This window comes from Equus asinus, chromosome 6, assembly GCF_041296235.1.
Source record: "Equus asinus isolate D_3611 breed Donkey chromosome 6, EquAss-T2T_v2, whole genome shotgun sequence".
NCBI classification, from domain to species: domain Eukaryota; kingdom Metazoa; phylum Chordata; class Mammalia; order Perissodactyla; family Equidae; genus Equus; species Equus asinus.
Window position 1 is genome coordinate 50303043 of NC_091795.1, and position 18842 is coordinate 50321884.

The following is an 18842-nucleotide window of genomic DNA, read 5'->3' on the forward strand; positions in this document are numbered from 1 at the left end:
GGAGAGGGCAGTCTGCTTAATGTTCTCACAACACTAATCCTTCTGTGTTTCTGAGCTTCATCAACTGTCTACGTGTTTGTCATTGAACATTAGCGATTTCTTCTCAACATGAGCCTAAGAAAGAAACTTGAGCAGTCAAGGCTGCCTCTGTATTTCATCACTGAATACAAACCCCAATAGTCATGGCTAAAGGTAATACAGTCTTTAAGATGCTGCTCCATCTTTCTTTTTTTGGTGAGGAAGACTCACCCTGAGCTAACATCTATTGCCAATCTTCCTCTTTTTTTCGTTTGAGGAAGATTAGCCCTGAGCTCCCGTGCCCATCCTCTTCTATTTCGTATGAGGGTTGCCTCCACTGGACCCCCTATGCGGTGTGTGCAGAACTTTAACTGAACTCGGCCACAGGCCCAGCCCCTCCACTTCCTAGTTAAATTCTTGATACTCACTGAAAATGGAAATATAAATAAATATTTATACTTCTCTTTAAAGACTCTAAGTGGGAAAGCACTTTCAAGAATTTTAAATGCAAACATAGATGACTCATTGAGACAGAGAAAAAGTTATAGTTCAATATTACTCTAATAGTTTCTGGGGGAAAAAAATGGCCTTTTCCAGGAAAATGTAATCAAATACAGGAAACAAGAAGAGATCACAGATTATTACACACGACAATTAAAAATACAGCGACTTTATTTCCATCTCTTTACAGTCCCCAGCATCACATCTGGTAAGAATTCTCATCTCGACAAACACAAAAATATTTCAAGAAAGCATGTTATAAGATAGTATATATAAGCAACAGTTTGGCAGAATTTTATCACTCTAGTAGTTCACAGCCCCCCCAAAATGAATTTTTAAAATTCCAAAATAACAGTTAGCTTTATTTAACACATTATACCTTAACACTTAAAATATCATGCTCTAGTTAAATATATCATCAACAACGCTGTATACAAATAAAATATTACACAAAATATATTTAAGAAAATGTTTTGGTCTTTGATCTGAACAATAAATAAACGCACAGGCACTTCTACACCGAGACAGGGAAGCAGTCACTAGTCAGAAGAGTCATTTTGTATAAGCAACATGTGAAAATACGGCAGGAATAGAATCATGGAATTTTAAACTGATAAATCACATGAAAAGGTCTGCAACTTCACTTGAAGTTCAAAAGTTACCTACACTTTCCTGGTCCACGTTGAAAAATCATAAAACACAATAAGGTTGCCAGGGTCAGTTCAATCTTCAGTTGGCCATTATGGAATCGTACACATTATTTTCAAATACTAAAAGCAGAGAACTATTATGATACCACCCAAATCAAATACAAGAACAGTTAAATTTTCTCTTTATTATAACCATAAGGCCATTACAAGATTAAACTGGGTAATGATCACACAGTGATTCTCATTTTGCAAAATTAACAGATTAGACTAACACAAGAAAAAATAAAATTCCATTTCACAAAAACCACTGAATCATGTATAACAAAGTCTTTGTAGCCAATAGGTTCATAAACACCTAAATTGCAGATAATTCACCCATTATAATGGAAAGTAGGAATATTTTCAAATGAGGGTAAAACAAAAATAACTTAAAATGGTCAAACTTCAGAGACATCATTCCAGATGAGAAGGGAAGCAAATTAGAAAATAATTACCACTGAGCCAGCAGAAAGGATCAGATGCAATCACCCCAGCATATCCTCCACAAAATATCAGGATCTTTTGCTTTCCTTCTTTAGAAAGTACCACATTGCAGGGTTTAAAGGCCCTCAAATGGATACTACTTACAAAGGCAATTTTGATGATTTAACATAGACATTACCCCTAATGGGAGAGAATATAACGTGGGAACTATTCAAGATATAGTCTTTCTATGCAAAATTTTGTTTCCATACATTTTAGCAATTTAAATGAGCATTTTGCAACCGAGACCAAATATCAATCATCTCTTGAGGTTTCCTGCTGTGTACTAACATCAAATCTAGATAGGAACAAATGTTATTCTTGTTTTTCTCTTCTATATCAAATGTCCTGAAGCCTTTGTGTTTCTCCGGAAGGAGGCCAAGCTTCTGAAGGCACATTCCAGTATAAACGTCATCAATGGGGTAGAGAAGGACCTGGTCAGTTATACTGTGCAGCCTCAGGGCCAGATGGCCAGAGTAGAGGAACCCGCCTCCGCCCGCATACGGCGGGTAGACACCAGTGTAAACAACTTCTGGGATGTAGTACTTCAGTTTCTTATCCCGATGAGGACCAGCATTGTGGATCACATCTCCTATAAACAAATCTTTGGCTTTGTTCTTGGATAAGCTATTCAAGTAATTCAGGATGTGATGGGTGTTCACAAACACATCGTCATCGCCCTTAAAGACAAATTCTGCGTTTGGGCAAGAAGTGCTCACCCACCTGAGAAAGAGCACTTCTTTCAGAGACAAGTTGAAGAAAGTGTCTCTGTAGTTCCACATAAGAATGTCTTGGTGCTTCTCACTCTCAAATTTCAGCATATCTGAAAGGTCAGGATGGTTGTCCTCTGGGGGCGTCTGGCCCAGTAAGAAGACTCGCACCACTGTTCGGTTCCCCACGTTGGTTTCTCTGCCCCAGGATTCCCGAATTGCTTGCCTTCTAGCAAAATGTGAAGTGAGCGACTTAATCGCCAGCAATAAGAAGGGTTTCTTTGCACACTTATTTGGCTGATCTATAAGCAGTGAGTAATTTCGACATCTCAAATACAGAAGAAAGTCTTTAAACCTGTCAGGCAAATTGTCAAAGCCTGAAACTACTGATGCGACCCTCAGGTCAGGTTCACAATAATTCAGATGGCTTATATTAGAAAACCCGTATACTTCCCCTGTCTGGTTGGTCAACATGTTCAAAATGGGATTGTATCGCCTGTTCAGCTTTTCCTGTTCTCTGTTCCAATATGCCACAGGAGGTTCAGATATCTTCCAGAACTTTCCTTTGGGTATTATTACTTCCCCCTTTCCATTTTTTTCTTGGTTACTGCTTTTGGAGACTTCGACAATCAAATAAATGAAGACATTTAGCATCATGAGGATACCCAACAACTTTATTCTTCGACGTCCAACACTCATTTCTCATATCTGGAATAAAAGGGAGGAGCGTTGTATTAATTAGATAATTATTAATTTGCATTTGTTCACACATGTTTTCTCTCTCCTGGAGTAGTGGTTTAGATCAGATTCTAGATTTGCACTGTTTAGGTTCAAATCATGGCCCTGCCATTCTAGCTCAGTGCCCTTGGGCAAGCTGTAAAACCGCAGTCTTGCCTTCTCCATCTATGAAACGGGGATAGTAACTCACTTCATAGGATGGCTGTGAGGGCTACATGATTTAATTTATAAAGCTTTTAAAACAGTGGCTGGCCCACAGCAAGCAGTATGCAACAGACTGATAACACTGTTTTAGACACCCAAGGGCAGAGATATGCATTGACTAAATAACCTCACAGGTGTTCAATTTCCCTGCTTACAAGGACTTAACCACACTGAGTTCAGAGAGATAAAATGAAAAGACTCATACTAGCTTTATCCTAATAGCCAAAAACTGAGAACAACCTAAATATCACTAACAGAAGAACGCATTACCATATCGTGGTATATTCATATAATGGAACAACTCTCAGCTTAAAAAGAACTGCTGCTACTATCATCAATAATACATTGTGAGCGCAAGACCTCAAATTCCATTTAGGTTAGGTGTTCCCCCCCCCCCCAAGGAAGATCACAGCCCTGGGCTAACATCTGTTGCCAATCCTCCTCTTTTTGCTGAGGAAGACTAGCCCTGAGCTAACATCCGTGCCCATCTTCCTCTACTTTATATGTGGGACACCTGCCACAGCATGGCTTGATGAGTGGTGCCATGTCCGCAACCGGCATCTGAACCCGCGGACTCTGGGCCTCCAAAGTGAAACGTGCGAACTTAACCGTGCGCCACCAGGCCGGCCCCTAGTTTAGGTTTTGACTGGAGAGAGGCAGGAAGAAACTTTCTAGGATAAAGAAATGTACTACCTATGTCTTGATCTGGATGAGGGTTTCATGGGTGTATACATTTGTCAAAAGTCAAATTGTATACAAAAGATCTCTGCTGTTTATAGCAAAAAGGAAGAGAGAAATGAAAATGACATTTTAGTGAAATATCAAAGGCCAACAATAGATTTCAGGCTGTGGGCAACAGAAAAACAAAGAAAGAGTAACGAAATGGTTTGCTGGGGATTTAACTCCAGAATGCTGACACTACTGAGACGGATGACCTGCAGAAGAACAACCATTTAGATAAGCTTGACATTAAAAGATAATCCAAAAAAGTGGAATGGCAATACACTATAAACAATCTCCTATTTTTTTTTAACGATTTTATTTTTCCTTTTTCTCCCAAAGCCCCCCGGTACCTAGCTGTGCACTTTTAGTTGTGGCATGTGGGACACCACCCCAGGATGGCCCAATGAGGGGTGCGATGGCCACGCCCAGGATCCGAACTGGCGAAACCCTGGGCTGCCGAAGCAGAGCGAGCGAACCCAACCACTTGGCCAAGGGCTGGCCCAAACAATTTTCTTCTTAGGTTAATTATAACCTGAGAATTTATCCTTAGAAAAGAATCCCAAAGAAGTATTGTGTCCCAGGTGCTGTGCTCTCTCTCACTTGATGCAGTGAGCCTATGACGTATGTACTGCTGTATTTATTCCCATTTCTACCTGAGGAAACAGATTTAAAGAAGTAACTGTATTAAGGGCAGAACTGGAATCCCAGCCAAGGCAATGGGGTTCCAAGGCCACCATGTCAAATGGTAGCTGCTCTTCTCTGACCTTTAGAAGAAAGTCGTGTGACTATTTTAATCAAGGGTAGTATTTACTTTTTTTAAATATCAGAGGATTTTTAATTTTACTGAGTTCTAACAAACTGTCCCAAGGTAGAAGAAGTATTTGTCATACTGAGAATGCTGTGAAGTTATTATATGTTGGACAGCCCCGTTTGACCATTGGGAATTCACAAGCTATTTTATGTCTCTTAAAATCTGTCAAGTAGATCCTAACCTAGTTGCTTGTATTTACCAATGCTAAATAGCTTTGGCTACGGACATATAGGTAAAAGGTGCTTTCAAAAAAACCAGCTCCTACCCCACGCTCCTGCTCCCCAAAGCTTTTGCACATCTAGAGAACATGGCGGATGACAAAGTTCTGTGGGCACCTCAGCTCACCCAAGTAAGCAGCCTCCCATTGCCAACTCATTTCTGCCCTCACTTCTCAACCAATACCCACCTCCACCTCCCAAGAATCCCACCACCGAGCTACCAACAAAGGGCCTTAAACTTCCTCCAAAGAAGGTAGTAAAAAAACACAAGACATTTCTTACACCTTTATTACCGTTTTAAAGGGCCCCAAGTCACACACAACCTGAATAATTCAAAACGTCCACACCTAAGTCTAGGATCCACACCCTCCTTAGGCCAGCTCCTCTCAAACAAACTTTTGGGCAAACCTTACAAGCAAACTCCAGGTCTGAGTCCAGCACATCTTTGGCAACCTAAACCTCTTTGCTATGGCCTTACTCGCAAGGACCTGAGAGCTCAAATGGACAATTAGAATGCATTTGCACGGGTATCTGATATAGTTAATCATCTTTTTAGAAAAAAAATCATAGTTTTAACCTTTTTTTTTTTTGGCTTCCAGATTTGAGACAAAACACTGTTCAAACACAAGCAATTCTCTCTAAACTGGGATAATTTGCCTAAAGCTAAAATAGCACTTGAGCCAGCATCTCTGATCACTAAGTCTTGGGCCCTTCATGTGAACAGGCTGAAAGAAGGGCAACAAGGAAAAGTGTGAGGGTAAATGGAGAAAGATTACGACGAGGAAAAAGATTCGGAAGGGTGGTCAGGAAAAAGCAGCACACGCTTGGAACAGCTAATGACTTGGCAGAAATTTTCAACTCAGGAAAGGAATACAGGTATCAGTAGACTATTCTTGGCCAGGGATATCTGGAGGCCAGCGAGAAGCATCTGAAGTGACGGTCTGACGCTTCTATCACGAAAGCACCAATCTTCCTTTTGGGGATACTGTGAGGAATACATTAGGCTTGCCGACCCCAGCCAAGATTTTCAACTTCATCCACTGCAATTCAGGCTTTTATTTCCATGATCAAGACCTCCCATCAAGCTTGGCCAATACAGGGCTTAGTGGCTCTCAAAGGAACACCATCCTCACCCTGTGTTTGCTCCAGGATTCCACTCTGCAGAGCGTTTTCCTGCCTGTTTCTCATTTGCACTCCCTGAGGGAAGCTGAGAGGACAGCACCTTTACCAGTGAGAAGTGGACGCTCAGAGAAGGTTAACTGAGCTGCTTAAATGCGACATAAGAGTTAAGTGACAAGGCTGAGATGACAGCCTTCTGGCTCCCAATCTAGGGCTCTTTGGATCCCCTTTTCTACAAGGCATGGCCACATTCTTGTAACCTGGTCCAGTCTGAAGGGCTGGCTCAAGACTGACAAGACCTAAGGCATGGGGTCATGATGGCACATCTGATCGTCCCCAAGACTCTCCAAAGAAAGGAAAACGGGAGCACCTAGAAGCTCCCAGACCCCCTTGTAAGAAGGGGCCAGCCTTCCTTGTCCAAATTCCCAAACACATAGCTTGGGCTAACTCTTACCATTAAAGGGCATTTCTTCCAAACCAACCTGAGAAGGACCGGTGGGGAAACCAAGCTTCTCAATTATACATTGCCATCGAATTTAAAAGTCATCTTTCATTTGTGACCTTGCACAGTCCCTTGCATGAGAACTCTGCTTTTGGCCGACTCTTACAACAAATGGGAAGTTCATGGAAAGGAGGATAAAACAGTGACTACCATAAAAATATCTGTGGGAAGAAGTCCTCTGACTATCTGACTAAATATTCCCATTACAGACATAAAACCAATTTCACGTCCTTTCTTGAGCAGGAAGTTATATTGCTTAAAAAGAATTTGAGTAAGAAAACTTATCCCAAAGCTGGGGCAGAAGCTATACAGCCCTCGCTGGGAAACCCAGAATTCTCACTGTGAGTAAGAGAAATGGGGAGAACTCTCCTATGCAGACAGAAGCACCTTGCTTTCTACCTTGCACTCGGGAACAGTCTCCCCAACGGACTGAACGGTTTTCGAAAAACAACTTCCTTCTTTATTTTGCAATATTTAGAGACATGAAAGGCAGAGGCATGAAAAATATATTTGTTAGCTGAAAATGGATTACGAAATAGTACAGATGCTATGCTTAAACTATGTGAAAATCCAGATGAAACACCACCCTGAAACAAAACTGGTTTAATCAGGGTGCTAGGATTACAGGCTATTTTAATATTTTTTAATGCTGCCACACCATCTCTCCCCTCGGACAGCCTCGAACGCACACATCTGCCCGGGATGGGGACGGGGAGCACACGCACAAAATCCCTGACGCTGGGTTCCCATTTCTGCAGCCCACATCCTAGCCTGTGTCATGGCCTCACTTCCACACTCCATCACTGTTCTGGAGCCCACAGTGTTCAGCCTAGGCTCCAACTCAACACCCATCCCCAGATGGCCTGCACACCTTTCCTTGGGCTGGCGCTGAAGCCATCTACCAGAAATGACTCCTAAAATTAATAGTAAAACATGAACATATCTGCTTTATTTTAATAATTACTTAGGTACCCCTTGGGCATCAGCAATCCTAGGAGGCAGATACTCAGAGAGGTGATTTAACTTGCCCAAGGTCACATAGCTGGTAAAAGGCAGAGAGAGCCAGGATTCAGACCCACGAGTTCACCTCCAGAGTCTGAGTTTTAAAACCATGATGCAAGTGAATGCTGCCGCTCGGGTTATGACCAAAGGAACTAAATAAGGGACACCAGTCTTATTTTCAATGCTTAATTAATCTTCTTAAAAAAAACCATTAAGTACTTCAAAGCTTCATGTTTATATATTTTAACCCATAAACTACCGTGAAGCAAAGTCAGATACGGGAGGCAGGGTGCTATCAGCAGTACCGTTTACTGAATGATTACTCTAGAGGCCAAAGTCTGGGCAAAACACCTCACACAGCTCATTTCATCCCCCAGTGTGCAGTCCAGACAACCCCAGTGTCTCATTCAGGGACCCCAGATTGGCAACCACCGACGTGGATGACCCCGAAAGGTCCCCTCCAGCTCTGAAAGGCCTATATACACGGAAGCAAGGCGCTGGCAAGAAGACATTTTAATATTGCCATTGATGGCCATGAGGACCCATTCTCACAAAACTGAGTCAGGGGTTGACACCTCCCACCCAAGGGGCTTGAGCAAGTTAGGTAGGTGGCCCCCAACAGCTAGCCAGGGAACACAGGCAGCAACCACACTGAGGCCTGACTCAAAAACCTGTTCCTGAGACTGTCCTACCCTCTCCCCTAGTACCAAGCTTAAGGATAAAAGAAAGGCAAGGCCTTCTTGTAATCATGAAATAAAATGACCAGCCACCGCCATCTGGCCAGGCTGAGGCAAGGAGGTTGGAAATCCAAGCTCCTGGTTCACTGCAGGAGTCTGAGCTAGCAGCCTCCGTGTCCAGGGGTCCTGCTTCCTGCACAAACCAGACATACAAATCCTCGGAGAAAAAGCCCAAGCCATCGCCACATCATGGGGGTGGGGGAAGCATGTTTACCCTCTGGAGAACTTGTACATCATTCTGCCTGGCCCCTGCTCTCCCCCACCCTCCACGAGCCTCAAGAGAACAGCTTTCCTAAATCCTTTCCTCCCAGGCTGCTCCCATCTGTTGCCTGGCCCTTGCCAGCCCTTTCTAGGTTCTGCTCAGATAAACAGAGACAGGGACCGTTTACAGCTAAGTGGTTCTGGGGGAGAGAACAGCTCCCAGCACTCAGGCAGAAGGCGGGTGCTAAGCGTGAGAGTGAAGCAGCCCAGCAGGACCAGAAGAGCTGGCCATACCTAGAGTTGTTCCTTAGCAGGAGCAACAAGCCTGGCCTGGGTTCTCGCCAGGGCTGGGGCAGCGGAGCCCCAGGGCAGCCCCACCACCTCACCTAGCGGCTGGCATGCCCTGAGAACATGTGTCTGACTCTGCTTTCTGGTCTGTAAGTCACGGAACAACTACCAGCAAAATTCAAGGAATGTGGCTCATGGTCATTAGCAGTATGCTTCATGTTCAAAATTAAAAGGGAAAAGTACAAATAATGAATCTATTCACCTACACATGCCCACAGGCGACATTATAAATCAAAGTGTTTGGCAGGACATGTTCTGGTCCCCATTGATTACAATTCCTCCAAAGCTCAGTGTGGCTGATTTTCTCAAATGGTATTTATCGTTTAAGATAAAACGGATTACTAAGTTTATTCTTCAAATAAACACGTATGGAACTTTCAGAAAAGGGAGAAGGAAAGAAGAAAATTTAGCAAACAATGACAGGGAATTTACCCTCCCACCAGGTCATCTTGCCTCTGCCTGTAGGAAAACTGACAAGGGTTTTAGATCCTCAGTGTAAAGATTATGTAATTCTAAAACAAGGCTGGTAGGTGTTTCAGGTGGAGATGTCCCAGATCCATTTCACTTTGGAAAGTCAACCTGGCATCTGGAGTCAGACAGCCCAGCGTTAAATTCTGGTTATGCTACCTACTAGCTGTGTAACCTCAGGCAAGTTACTTGACCTCTCTGAGCCTCATTTTCCTCATTTGTAAAATGAGAACCATATAATCTACCACACTAGTTTGTTGTCTACCACACAATGGGCATTCAATAGTTCTCCTTCAGAAGTTCTGATACCTCCAACAAATACCAAATGAAAGTATATTTCTCCTCAAGTTTTGACATTCATTGTTTCTTTTATAAATTTACTCTTTTTAGAAACCCATTTATCCCCTGCCTTACACATCACCACCAAAAGGAGATCACAAGTCGATCCAGCTAACTCCCGTTACCAGCTTCTAAATGCCTTGTGGAGTCCCTCTTCCCAGATCCCCATTTGGAATGGATCAACTGCCCAGGCACCTGGGTGCACACCCCATTAACACTTTAACCTCTAACCACAGCACACGTTTCTGTTCCGCAAATCCCAGCTTCTCTCTGCCATCTGCAGAGTGCCTTCCTTCCGCTATGCCTTCCTGGAGAGCTTCTACTCCTTCCAAATTAGCCCAAGTGTCACCTCCTGGCTGAAGCACCCACCTCCCGAGAGTGAGAGCACCCACTCTTGATCAGGTTGGCCTAAACCTGGGCATCTTCCACAATCAAAGTCCTCTCACTGTGCATGTTACCCCAGCACATGGCACCTGGGAGCCATTCACCATTTGCTGAATAAATAGATATTCTGGGTGTCTGGTCAAGTTTATTGGATACAGTGAGGTATTCAATAGGAATTGGATTAATTAAACATACACACCCTTTCTCCAAAGAGATGACACTGGAAAATCACTTCTTTGTGTGCTGGTAAATGCAATGTATTTGCATTATAAATCTATCTCACTTTTTTAAGTACTAAAGCATAACAGAAAAAATTTAAAGGATTTTCTAGAGTTTGGAGAGATAAGTTTCAGAAGTAGTGAGTCTGTATTAGACCTGGGAAGGGAGGGGCAAGATCTGAAGAGAAAAACTGACTCACTTCCCACAAACAGCCCCAGGTCCACCAACACAGCATACACGTGGGTACGCTTTGACTGCGCACGCCCTGTGGGGGTGTGGGATTCAGCAGTGCTGCCAGGTGACAGCTCCATCCCTCCTGTTGTAGCAGACCCAAGCCACCCCTCCTCTATCCTATCCCCAAATAGGGGAGCCTCCACACCTCCTTCCTGGTAGGGGAGGACCTCCAGCAACGTTACTCCCACCGAGGCCATGACAGTAGAGGGACAAAGTAAACGTGCCTACAGGAAGGCAGGCCCCTAGACTTAAAACGTGGGCATCCACTTACCTAAGGTGGGAAATCATTTTACAAAAGAAATGCCTCAACACAATGTAGGTAGTTACTTCTTGGGGAGCTTAACATGTTCTGGAAGGCCTTGTCAAGAGCCTGTACATGGCTACGGCTTGGTAAATGTTTCTACTCCAAGCTCTAGGACCTATGTACAAACAAGTATAGTCTCGCAGGCTCTCAATGAGCCCTCAGAGAAATCCCTAGAAGATTTCTCTCTGATTCTTCCTCCTGTTTGCTTGGTTGGGTTACAAGGGTTGTATTTCAGTCTGGGTCCAACCAGGAGGCAGACACCATACAGTAATTTAAGCAGGGAAGTTTAATAGAGAGACTACGATAACTGAGGAACTATAAAGACGGAGTAACTCTATAGGTGCTCTGTGGCAGGTGAAAAGTACCCAAAAAGGACAAATGTGGAAAGGGGGTGCAGAGCTTGTCAAAGAGGGTACGGATGGCAGCAACGTTCCAGGGTGCCCAAGCCAGACGTGGTCCAGTCACCAGGAAAGCAGGAACAACCCTCTCGGGTGCAGGCAAGCAAGGCTGGGGGGTGGACGGGCTTGTAGAGGGAGTGGGGCAACACTGCAGGCACAAAGGCTGGAAGACACAGTGTCCTCATCAGGAGGCCTACAGAAAACAAACCTGGAGTATGCAGGTGAGCCAAGACTGCTAGGTGGACGTGCAAACGGAATGAGGGTGCAGAGGGAGTCACACATACACACGCACACGGAGTCAGGGCGCTGCTGGCACTGGGAACTGGGGCCGGAGGCCTCTTTCTGCAGGAGCCTAGCATGTCAGTCAATGTATGGCATAGATGGGAGAAGCTCAGGGCCACTGCTCAGGACAAAGATTGGGCGACCAGTTCACTAGATGGCCAGGACCATGGGGCCCCCGGTGTGCACACACGGGGGCTGAGGAGAGGGTGCAGAGAAGCAGTGACCTGGGCTGGGTACAGGCTCCTTGTTCCACCACTGCTACCAGAGCGGGAGAAAGCACAGAGCAGACAAATGCTGGAGAAGCTGTGCCCTGCAGGCACCTAGGAGTACAGGAAAAAGCGCAGGCTCTCTAGGAGCCTAGAGACACACACACTCAATGCACAGACTCCAGGAATCAGGAGGGAAAATATCTTTCTCCTGCAAGGTCCTCTCCAGAGCCTTCAACTTACTGAAGTCAAAGGAAAAATATTTGAAGGGCCCTGATCCATTTCCACAGACCAAGCAACAAAGGATGCATTTGGAGCTGAGAAGCAATAGTCAAAACTAGCACAAGTTGTAGATGTCTATATCACCAACCCAAAGTCATCTCCAACCACAAACATTTTTATTTGAGTCTGGAGATAGGGGAAAAGGGTATAAAACACTGGTCCTGTACAGTGAATTGGCAGATAGGCAACAAAAAAATGACAGTCCATTAATCAAGAGCAGAGGACAAGGCAGGACCTGAGCGGGCCTTGAAACAGGGTAGATTTCAGAAATGTGGGGAGGGGCCAGGCCCGTGGTCGAGTGGTTAAGTTCGCGCACTCTGCTTCAGTGGCCCAGGGTTTCGCCGGTTCGGATCCCGGGCGTGGACATGGCACCGCTCATCAGGCCGTGCTGAGGTGGCATCCCACATGCCACAACTAGAAGGACCCCCAACTAGAATATACACCTATGTACTGGGGGGCTTTGGGTAGAAGAAGGAGAAGAAAAAAAGATTGGCAACAGATGTTAGCTCAGGTGCCAATCTTAAAAAAAAAGAAAAAAAATTGTGGGGAGAAGCAGGGCAGGCCAGAGACGGGGTAGGGACATAGGGTTTCTGCAGGCAGAGACTGACAGCCAGTCTGCAGGCAGATGGGTTTTGAGTGGAAAGAGTAGGTAGGAGCTTGTGGGCCCAGGGCCGAGTGGAAAGGAGAGAAGAGAAGAGAGCCAAGACTGCTAGGTGGACATGCAAAAGGAATGAAGGTGCATAAGGAGCCACACACACAGGGAGTCAGGGTGCTGCAGGAGAGAAGGGAGAGGAGAAGAAAAGAAAAAGTAAACGACACAGGAATACAAAGTAAGAGAAAAATGAAGAACTCCAAATTAGATGTCCATGTTGATTACAAATATAGTTGGCTTTCGTGTTCGCTGAGGTTCAATTTCTGTAAAGCATACTCAGTTCACAGGGGGAAGAGAGCATGATCTATCAGAGAAGTTTGTCTTCTAACATGAGATCTCGAATGCACCTGGCAGAATGCACGTACCTGGCTGGTCTGGCTTACCAATCCCTAACCCACTGAGTTGTTTCTGATTTTCCCCATAATCAAAACAAAATTGATGAACAACCTCATATGTGCATCTTTTTTCAATGTCTTATGATTTCCTTTGGAAAAAAGTACAAAGGGAACACACATTTTTTGTTTTGTTTTTGAGAAGATTAGGCCTGAGCTAATATCCATGCCCAGCTTCCTCTATTTTATATGTGGGATGTCCCCCAAAGCATGGCTTGATAAGCAGTGCATAGGTCCATGCCCAGGATCCAAACTGGCGAACCCTGGCAAATGCTGAAGTGGAGTGCACAAACTTAACCGCTACGGCCACTGAGCCAGCCCCAAAGAGAACACACATTTTTAAAGTCATTTAGAATAAATCAAATTATTCCCCTCCTCTCCCCTAAAAAGAAAGGCCAGACTGATTGATCCTCTCACTGTATACCCAAGAGCACAGAGCTATCCACACTGACTGTGGACATTGTCCTTCTTTCTAATCTCTACAAAAATATGACATCTCCCTATTTTAATTTACACCATCTTTTCATATGCTTCCTCCCTGGTTTTCCTATTCCTCATGCCCTTTGCCCATTTTTCTATGTCAGGATGTTCTCAACTCTTCTTTGCAACAAGCTCAAAAACGTGAAGCAACCAGTCTGCGGTCACAGAGCTAATCCGGTGGGGCCAGCAGTTGGACCCTGGACCCCAATCCCAAGTCTAAGCTCTTACACTTTCTGCCACACAACACTGCGGTTCAAAGAGGATTTCAAAAATCCCTAAATAAAGCTGCATTTGTGGATACCAAAGAGATAAAATTTCAAGGACAGCCAGGGGGTTGAGATTTTTTTAAAAAACCAGTATGAGAAAGGAATAACGTAGACAAAATGGCCAGCTGGGAACTGTTCACTGGTCTAAGGCGCCCAGAGGTCCTGGTCAGGTAAGGCAGGCACCTTCCCTACCGTGGGGGCGTCCCTGGAGACGCGTGCTGGGTATTTATCCATTCCTAGCAGGGATGAGAATGAGAGCTTGGCAGGGGGATGAACTGGCCAAATCACACACCCACCCAGACAAACGCTTTTGTCAGAGCTGTTTACAAAGAGAAATGCTGCCCCTTCACTCCCCCCTCCCCTCCAGCACCACAGCCGGAAGTGAAGGAGACCCTGCACAGTCCCCCGATCTGCTGCAGGCTAGTGCAGAGCTGGCCTAGAACCCGGCTCTCCTGGCTCTAAGAGGAAGGGACATCCGCTGTGTCAGAAACGGTGATCGAAGAACAAGTGTTGGCCACCATCTCACCCTTTTACTTGTTTTCTCCAAAACATGCACGCGCATCTACACACAGATCATACCCCAATTTAATTACCAGGAAGAAGCTACAAGAATTTCTTTTCCAGGGCCTTACAGCTCATCTACTCCAACCACCTCATTTACAGAAGAGGAGGCTGAGGCAGAGGGAGGCAAAGGCTCCCTAGGGTCACCCGTAGGGAAGAGAACCAGGACACAGGGAGGAGTCCAGGACAGCGAGTCCAGCAGTGAGGATTATTACGTGACAAAGTCTACAGCTTCAATCTGGGGCAGCAATACAAAAAACAAAAAGGTCAACTGCCCCACTACCACCTCATGTGGTGCCTTCCCTAAGCCCTCCCACTAGGTGTGTTTTTATTACTTCCCCTTGCTGTTACAACATCTATCCACTTATTACACCTTGGTGTTAACAAGTCTGGACTCCCTCACAGGAAGGTGTGGGCCTCAAGGGTGGAGACTAGGCCATATCCACTTCTGTATCGCTAGTGTCTGCAACCCAATTTATTGACATCAAAGGGGAGGGGCAGTAAAGAAACAAGGGCTAAGGAGAATTTTTTATATTTTTGATCAAGAGTCTTCAACAATGCTCTACACAAAGCACTGGTGAATAATTTCACCCACCAGCCCTACATTTCCAGGCACCCCCTTCTCCCGGCCCCCGCCGGAATACCCTCCCTGACCTCTGGCTATCTATTCACCAGTCCTGGCCACTCCTCTTCATAAGCCTTTTCCACTTTCTGTGCTTTCCCCTCAGTCATCAGCCATCAGGACAGCATTACCTGGTGTCATTTCAAGGGAGTACCTCACCTAGAAACATGTCAGGAAACAGCCTCATACGATTAAATAACTGTAAACAAACAGAGGCCCAAGGGATGGGGAAGGAGAGGAAGAAGGCAATTAAAAATTAATAAAAATGCACAAGCATAAGTTACAGTACTGGACTAAACCCAGAATCCCGTTATATAAACTAAGTTATCAAACTGAGCCTGCGTAAATGCTTCTGGAAGTAAGAAGGCCATCAGCCATGGCTTGGCAATCTTGGCGTACAGAGATGGGGAGGGGAGGAGGTAATTTGGCATCTGCTATGTGGGCTACTTGTGTCTACAGACAATTGTGTCTATATACAGAAAAGCTGGTGAAATCAATTAAGAAAGAATATTTTCATACAGGCATAGGAAAAGAGATCACTGTCATTTTACACAGTAAAATGCATGACAATTCAATTAAAGACTAATTAACGAAATTAAATTGACTCTTCTCAAAGTTTTAAGATTGATTCTCAAAATTACACCATTCCCCACCTCTTAATTCCATGGGTTGTGATAATTGACCACAAACAGAAGTAGGTGTTTTAGATTTTAAAATAGTCACTTTAGTGATAAGCACTTGGGCAGCCAAATTCAATCTGCCATTTTCCCTGGCATAGATAATCATCTATGCCATGGCCAACAGGTGCGCTACACACAAACTCTCTCAAAACAACCAGTGCCCTTCCCGATTTTATTAAATTACATTTGGCAATTCTCATCCCCATGAAATGTAGAGTTTCAGAGCATCTCCATCAGTTTCCTGAAAAATAAAAGTTTACAGCTGTCTCCCTTCCAAAATAAAACTATAACTTCCCCAAATCAGGAAAACAATGTTTGAACATGCTGCAAAGTTAGGATTGCATATATAATATTAAAAATAGCCTTCCTTCGTAACTTTAATATTTTAATTAGGGCAGGCCCGGTGGCGCAGCAGTTAAGTGCGCACGTTCCGCTCCGGTGGCCCGGGGTTCACCGGTTCGGATCCCGGGTGCAGACATGGCACCACTTGGCAAGCCATGCTGTGGTAGGCGTCCCACGTGTAAAGTAGAGGAAGATGGGCACGGATGTGAGCTCAGGGCCAGTCTTCCTCAGCAAAAGAGGAGGACTGGCAGTAGTTAGCTCAGGGCTAATCTCCCTGCAAAAAAAAAAAAAGAAAGAAAGAAAAGAAAAATTTTAATTAATACCAATGACAACCATCGTGTTTAAATGATTTAATAAATTGGAAAGTCTCAATTTCTTGGTTGTTAGGATGAAGTTTTCCAGTGATGTGTTTTCTTAAAGAGCCCTTGCCCTTCACGTGAAGGGGACGCCAAGAAGCCTAAGGTTCCAGCCACGGTAGGACTCCAGGACTCCTGTCTTACCGTTTTGGAGTCTCTTGGAGGGGAAGCCTTAAGATAACTGCCTGACTCACTCTTCTAAAAATATGCATGAAAATCACAGAAAGTTGTACAGAGATTTAAATATGTCGTATTAAAATAAAAGGAATCAACAGGTCTGACACCTTGGGGGAAGGGAAAAAAGACAAGAAATGAAGCAATGGGGTGGAGGTACCAAGGACACTTCTTACAAGACAAATTTAAGAAGTGCCCGCCAGCTCCACCCATTCACTGAGGGCTTGTCCTTGTGCTGGGAAGCATGCCAAGGGCCCAGCTGGATACACAGACCTGCAAAGTGGTTACTGAGGTATCCTTATTTTACAGATAAGTGAACTGCTTCCAGAAACTTGTCTCAAGTTCCCAAGAGGGAGAGTGGAGGGGGCAGGAACTGAGAACCCAGATGGGCCGCTCCCAGCCTGCAAGTCCATCCCAGCCGCTGCCAAGCTTGAAGACAGGTATGGAGCTGAGTGGCTGGCCAGGGTGGAGGGGAGGCAGGCATCTCCATCCTCATTAAGCACTCTCACAAAGACCTGATCCTAGATCCTGGTATGAGGGTATACCCTCAAAATCCCCACCTAGAGGCCCCTGGGCACCAGCACCCCTTAAGAGCAACTGCTACTGTCCCTACCCATACCTTTGCTCATTCTGGCTTCTTCCAGCCTGAAATGTCCATTTTCTTGCTTCTCAATCCTACCCTATCCTTGAAGGCCCAGCTTCAAATCGCACTGCCTCCTCCTTCATGAGGACATCCTCGATTCCCTCAGTGCACTGTATTTCATCCTCCCTCCCTGCACTTGGAATTCCCCCCAAACTGGAGCCTCTCAAAAGGAGTACCAAGAGCTAGTTACCTACAACCCATCCCCACCCCCAGTAAAGTCCGAATGGTTCACGTGAGCTGAGATCCCACTCTCCTCAACCCGGAGGGAGGCAGGACAGAGGCACCCCACCACCCTACAGGTACTGTAACCGTGAGGTTAAAGCACACTGACCACTGAGTGCCAGGCACTGTTCATCACACATACTGAGTATCCAATTAAACTAGGCTCCCCCTGGGCCAGCCCCTTGGCTTAGTGCTTAAGTTCAGCACACTCTACTTCGGCAGCCCATGTTCGGTTCCCGGGTACAGACCTACACTACTTGTCGGTGGCCATTCTGTGGTAGTGACCCACATACAAAGCGGAGGAAGACTGGCACAGATGTAAGCTCAGTGTAAATCTACCTCAAGTAAAAAGAGGAAGATTGGCAATGGATGTTGGCTCAGGGCAAATCTTCATCTGCAAAAAAATAATAATAAAATAAAAATAAAGATAAACCGGACTCCCCTCTTCTCCAGAGTCAGGGACCATCCTCCTCCCAAAAGACAACCTTTCTAGTGGCAACTGACCCTGGGGTGGCAACTTGAGAACAGGGTACCAAACAAGCAAGATGGCTCCCTCTCTCTCCCAGCTCCTACATCTCTTTCCTGCCTCTTCTCCCTTTCTCAAAGGTTAAATTTCAACATAGCCGCTTGAGAATTGTTGTTTTTAAGCTGTTTTTTTTAAATATCAAAATAAGTCCTATGGATTTAAAATACAGATCCTCAGAACAGTGTAATTTTGGTCTTTTATCCAAATATTCCAGTAAGGGCAGGGGGAGGGGGTGGTTGTTCAATCAAGACTTACATCTACATATTTAAAGAGATGAAACAGTAACATCACTTTCTCTGGCCAGCTGCCAAGAAAAATTGATGTTGCCAAAATAAGAGAGAACATGTTGTTTGCTCAATATATGGGCACACTACTGAGCAGCTTAGAAATTGGGCCCCGTTTACCAAGTAGTCTAAATCATCTAATTTTCAGTATGTCTGTGAATGTCACCTTCAAATGTCATAGGCTCTCACCTACTTGGAAACATGAGGGACAGTAGCAATCCCTGTGTCTCGTTCTGCCCACTCCTCCCTCCTCCTGGGGGTCCAATCCCTCCCACAGCTCCTGCTGTATCCACACGGATGACTCCCACACCCAGAGGTCCAGTGCGGACTTGTTCTCCCACTGTGGGTGGTGCCCACACAGCCCCCTAATCATGAGTGGGGCAGGGACGAAAAAGAGAGGCCATCATGCTGACCCTGGTGATGAATACCTGAGACTTCATTATACCACTCTATCTATATTTGCTTGAAATTTTCCATTATGAAGAGTTGTGTTTTTTAAAAAAGGATCCATCAGAATCTTGA

The 18842-nt window shown here is 45.0% G+C and overlaps 2 protein-coding genes across 3 annotated transcripts in view; both read right to left on the reverse strand.

Annotated features, from left to right (window-relative positions):
• Nucleotides 1–672: 672 nt before the first annotated feature.
• On the reverse strand, nucleotides 673–3100 carry B3GNT2 (UDP-GlcNAc:betaGal beta-1,3-N-acetylglucosaminyltransferase 2). Its single transcript, XM_014836816.3, has one exon. The coding sequence runs from the start codon at nucleotides 3098–3100 to the stop codon at nucleotides 1907–1909; it is 1194 nt and encodes a 397-aa protein (XP_014692302.1). The 3' UTR covers nucleotides 673–1906.
• The window catches only part of COMMD1 (copper metabolism domain containing 1), a 229084-nt gene continuing 210914 nt past the window's right edge, over nucleotides 673–18842 (reverse strand). Inside the window, exon 5 of one of the 2 annotated variants that reach the window (XR_006529203.2) lies at nucleotides 673–3109. The gene's annotated coding sequence lies outside the window, so the exon portion shown is untranslated. The remainder of the gene's footprint in view (nucleotides 3110–18842) is intronic. The other variant, XM_044772529.2, reaches the window with a different exon arrangement.

Excerpts from the sequence above, each read along its gene's own strand:
- B3GNT2 (XM_014836816.3), bottom strand. The coding sequence starts at position 3,100 with ATGAGTGTTGGACGTCGAAGAATAAAGTTGTTGGGTATCCTCATGATG.